Source organism: Gossypium raimondii, chromosome 3 (assembly GCF_025698545.1).
Source record: "Gossypium raimondii isolate GPD5lz chromosome 3, ASM2569854v1, whole genome shotgun sequence".
Lineage (NCBI taxonomy): Eukaryota > Viridiplantae > Streptophyta > Magnoliopsida > Malvales > Malvaceae > Gossypium > Gossypium raimondii.
The window spans coordinates 3,123,776-3,128,769 of NC_068567.1; the positions used below are offsets into that span (position 1 = coordinate 3,123,776).

General features: G+C 34.7%; 1 protein-coding gene across 1 annotated transcript; it reads left to right on the forward strand.

Moving 5' to 3' along the window:
- Window positions 1-590: 590 nt before the first annotated feature.
- On the forward strand, window positions 591-2,716 carry LOC105796555 (cytochrome P450 CYP749A22). Its single transcript, XM_012626299.2, has 5 exons — window positions 591-959; window positions 1,046-1,269; window positions 1,355-1,587; window positions 1,698-2,076; window positions 2,160-2,716. The coding sequence occupies exons 1-5, from the start codon at window positions 686-688 to the stop codon at window positions 2,598-2,600; spliced, it is 1,551 nt and encodes a 516-aa protein (XP_012481753.1). The 5' UTR covers window positions 591-685; the 3' UTR covers window positions 2,601-2,716.
- The last annotated feature ends 2,278 nt before the right edge of the window (window positions 2,717-4,994 follow it).

A 4,994-nucleotide genomic window follows, 5' to 3' on the forward strand; every position in this document is an offset into this window, starting at 1 on the left:
GTTCTTTTGTGATTATTGATTTTCTAGCCATTGTTGTCTAATTGCATTTCATAAATATAAAAATTCGAGTTTTATTAATAATCAGAAGTCAACCAAATCAATAACCACAAAAGGCCTAATACCCTGGGAAATGTAGTATAATTAAGTTATCATTTTGATATTTTTACTATTTTTCTCAGTTTAGTCCCTACACTTTCATTCTATATATCCCGCTATTTCAATCTATTTTTGTTAAAAAATTAAACCAATCAATGACACTTGTCACGTGTAAAAATTTAGAAAATACTTGAAAGTTAAAAGATATTAAAATTTTAAAAATTATAAAAAATTCCCCAAATCCAAAAATATTAGAACTTAGAATATTTTAAAATTTTAAAAATCATAACTTTTGAGTTTTAATATTTTTGTGGAATTTATAAAACTATGATTTTTAAATTTAAAAAGTTTTAGTTTTTCTATATTTTAAAATTTTAAAGTGAATTTAAATATTTTGACACGTGACAGCATGTCATTGATTGCTATAGTTTTTTTTTTAAACATAAATTTAGATTGGGTCAAGGGAAAGTTGATAGAAATTTTACATTACGGTCCAATTTAAAAGCAAAACGAGCTCTGGGATATAATAGAATGCAAAGAATTAAAGGAGTCATAAGTCCAAATACTAAAGAGAGTTGAGAGAATCAAAATGAGTGGCTTGATGAAGCTTGTAATTCTTGTCCCATGTTCTTTGTTCTTCGCAGCTTTAGTAAAGTTCCTTTATGATTACCTGTGGAGACCTCTCCGTATACAGCAAATGCTGAATTCACAGGGAATCAGAGGACCGCCTTACAGATTCATCCATGGCAACAACAAAGAAGTTGCCAAAATGAGACAAGAAGCATTAAGCAAGCCTATGGCCTTGAGGCATGATATATTTCCTAGAGTGCATCCACATATTTACACCTGGATCAACAAATATGGTAAGATCCATGCATGTTTTTCACTATGATTTCTAAATTCTAGTTCTAAGAAAAGATTGACCCTTTTGTTTATTTTATTTGGTCAGGGAAGAATTATCTTTCTTGGGATGGTGTTCGAGCTGAACTTGTGATTTCAGAACCTGAACTAATCAAAGAGGTTCTAAAAAATAGTGAAAAAGCTTTTCCCAAAAGGAAGCTTACAGTTTTCCTTACCAAGCTAGTAGGGAACGGGCTTGTGACAGTGGAGGGTGAAAAATGGGTGAAGCAACGGAAGTTGGGGAATTATGCTTTTCATGGGGAAAGCTTAAAGGTGAGACACTCTTAACATGTGAATTAGTTCTCTAAATCTTGCTTACATATGTTGTTGCTTACATGTTGATGGCTTGTTTGTGCAGAACATGACACCGGCAGTTATTTCCAGCGTTGAAACAATGCTAGAAAAGTGGAAAGGCTATGTGGGCAAAGAGATTGAACTGTTTGAAGAATTTAGATTATTAACTTCAGAAGTGATATCGAGAACAGCTTTTGGTAGCAGTTACTTGGAAGGGCAGAAAATTTTTTACATGTTGAGCAAGTTGGCAATAATTGCGAACCGAAATCTTTTCAAGACCAGAATTCCTTGGATCAGGTATGTTCCCTCTAAGCTTAATTTATCCCTAATTTAAAATTGTTGATTCCCATGGATTTCGGGTTTTTTTTTTTCCCATATATAGACCTAACCTTGGTTTCCTTTTACAGCAAGTTATGGAAACCTGCTGATGTTCTTGAGTCAGAAGAACTTGCAAATGAAATACAGAGTTGTGTGATGAAGATGATTAAGAAAAGAGAAGACAGAGTTGTGAATGGAGGAGCTGATAGCTTTGGCAATGATTTTCTAGGATTACTTGTAAATGCCTATCATGATTTGGACGACAAAAACATGCTTTCATTGGGAGACTTGGTAGATGAGTGCAAAACATTCTACCTTGCTGGACAAGATACTGTTAATTCCTTACTTGCTTGGACAATCTTCCTTTTAGCAATCCATGGAGATTGGCAAGAGAAAGCAAGAAGAGAGGTAATTGACATATTTGGTAACCAAAATCCACATTCTGAAGGCATTGTCAAACTCAAAATTGTAAGTGTCTTCCATGAATTTGAATAGTGACAGCAACATTAAATTATGTGATGTAATCTGACATATTTCTATTCTACAAACAGATGACCATGATCATTAATGAAACTTTAAGATTATATGGTCCAGCAAATGGCCTAATGAGAAAAGTTGGAAGAGAAGTTCAGATTGGAAAGCTAGTGTTACCTGCTAATATAGATCTTTATATTGTAAATGTTGTACCTCAACATGACCCTCAACTATGGGGAGACGATGTGCATCTTTTTAAACCAGAGAGGTTCGCAGAAGGAATTGCCAAAGCTACCAATTACAATGCAGCTGCATTTTGTCCCTTTGGAATTGGACCTCGGTCTTGTGTTGGTATGAGCTTTGCAACCATGGAAACAAAGATTGCGCTCTCCATGATTCTTCAACGCTATACCATTTCCCTCTCCCCTGCTTATGTCCACTCACCAATATCTGTTGTCACCATTCAACCAGAACATGGAATTCAAGTAATACTCAAGTCACTGCACAGCAATGTTTAATGTACATGGTTGCTATGAATTCAGGGTTTAACCTTGCTGGTTTAGGATTTCTTGTTTAAGAGATTGCATTTAATATGTTAATTAAATGCTTACTTTACAATTTCGTGTGTTACAAATCACCTACTTAAATTGTCTACGCTGTATCTTTTTATCTAGAAAAAAAAATCTCCCCCAACAAGATGCTTTGCATACCGAATGGTGAGAACGATGTAGAAGATTCAAGAAATAAGTCATTAAAAAATCGCGGAAAGGACTAAATTGAAATCGCGGAAAAATCGTGGGGTAAAATTAAAAAAATAAAAGTACTTGGTTGTAAAGCCATTAAAAAGCAGAAGGGCTAAAGGTACAATTAATCCTCCAACAAAACGGTCGGATCCTTGGCGGTTCGGTCGGGTCGATCCGATCTAGGTCAAAACGACGTCGTTTTGGGCGTTTTGGAGCTGGGCCAAAACGGCGCCGTTTTATGCGCCTATATAAGCCAAGTTTTTTTTTTTTAATTTCATTTTCCCTTTCTTTAAAAAAAAAATTCAAAAACACTCTCCCCTTTCCTCTCTTCCCCAGAAATCGGCAAGCCTTCGGCAAGGGCTCATCCATCTACCACCGATCGACAATGGGTCGCCAGACACTACAAGGGAGCCAAAAATTTTATTTTTTTTTCGATGCACTGCCTTGGCTACCTTGAGCAACCACCGATGAAAGTAAAAAAAAATCTTTCCTTTTTCTTTTATTTAATATTTCGAAATAATAATAATAAAAATAAACGAAAACAAAAATAAAAAAAGGCACCTTTAGTTTTTTTTTTTTTTGAATCTCTTTTTCTATTTCTCCAAAAAAAGAACCCCCTTTTACAATGTTCGAATGACTTTATATATAGTCATTTTACAATTTTTGGTTCTATTTATTTTTGCTGTCCTTTCTTTCTGATTTTGCAGGTGCAAGTGGCGGAACAGTTGGGCGGTGCAGGTGGCGGCAGCAGGCCTAGGGCGTTAGGGACGTGCGGCGCCTGAGCTAGGAGGCAGAAGACCCTAGGTGCGGCGCACCTAGAGTTTTGTTTATTTTTTGTTTTTTCTGTCATGTGGGCTGCTAGGGTTTAGGGTATTGGGCCTGCTGTAATTTGGGCTCTTTTATTTTTGGTCTGATTTGGGGTTTGGGTTTTAATTAATTTGTTTGAATCTTATTGGACCCCGGGCAAAATTTGGGTCTTACAATATTAATTAAATGCTTACTTTACAATTTCGTGTTTTACAAATCACATACTTAAATTGTCTATGTTGTATCGTTTTATTAAAAAAAAAAAAAACTCTCCCACAACAAGATGTTATGCATACCGAATGGTGAGAACGATGTAGAGGATTCAAGAAAAGGGTAAATTTTGGGTACACAAATGATAATGTTGGCACTAGAGGTGTCCATGGGCCGGGCTCGGGCCGGGCCCAACAAAAAATTTCAGCCCGCTTCCTAGGCTCGGGCCCGGCCCGGCCCGAAATATGGGCCTGAGATTTTGCCCAGGCCCGGCCCGGGAAAAAAATATGGAACCCGAGCCCGGCCCGGCCCGCTTTTTAATTAAAATTAAAATTATATTTTTATTAAAATTAAAACTAATTGTTATTAAAATTAATTGTTATCAAAATTAATTATTATTAAAATTGTATCAAATTATATATTTTTTGTACCAATCAACATTTTGTAAAATCTAACATTTTGTTAGTAAAATTATTAATTGTATTAATTGTTACTAAAATTATCAAATTATATCAAATTATTAATTATTAATTGTTACTAACATTTTGTTAGTAAAATTATTAATTGTTAATTGTATTAATTATTAGTAAAATTATCAAATTACATCAAATTATTAATTGTTAATTGTATTAATTGTTGTAACAAAATCTAAAATTTTGTAACTTAAAATAAAACTAAAACTAGTATATTTTAAAAATAAAAAAATATATATTTAATATATTTTCGGGCCGGGCCCGGGCCAAAAAAATCTTGCCCGAGGCCCGGCCCGTTTTCTAAACGGGCCTCGTTTTTTGCCCAAGCCCATACTTCGGGCCTATATTTTTACCCAAACCCTCCCATATTTCGGGCGGAGATACAACCCAATGCCATCAATATTTTCCCAACCATTGATTTTGATGCGTGAGTTTTGTAAATCATTCCATTCCTTCAACCACAACATAGAATTCAAGTAATACTTGAGCCGCTGCATAGCTGTTAAGAACTAGGGGTTTAACATAGCTGGTTCGAGTATTCACTTGTAAGAGATGACATTTAGCATGTCTAAGGTGTTACAAACTTAAGAAAAAGAAAAAGGAATGAATTTCTTCGTAAAAGAAAAAATATTACTGCTTAATTTTCAAACTTTGTTTTTGGAATTTTGGATTACCCAAT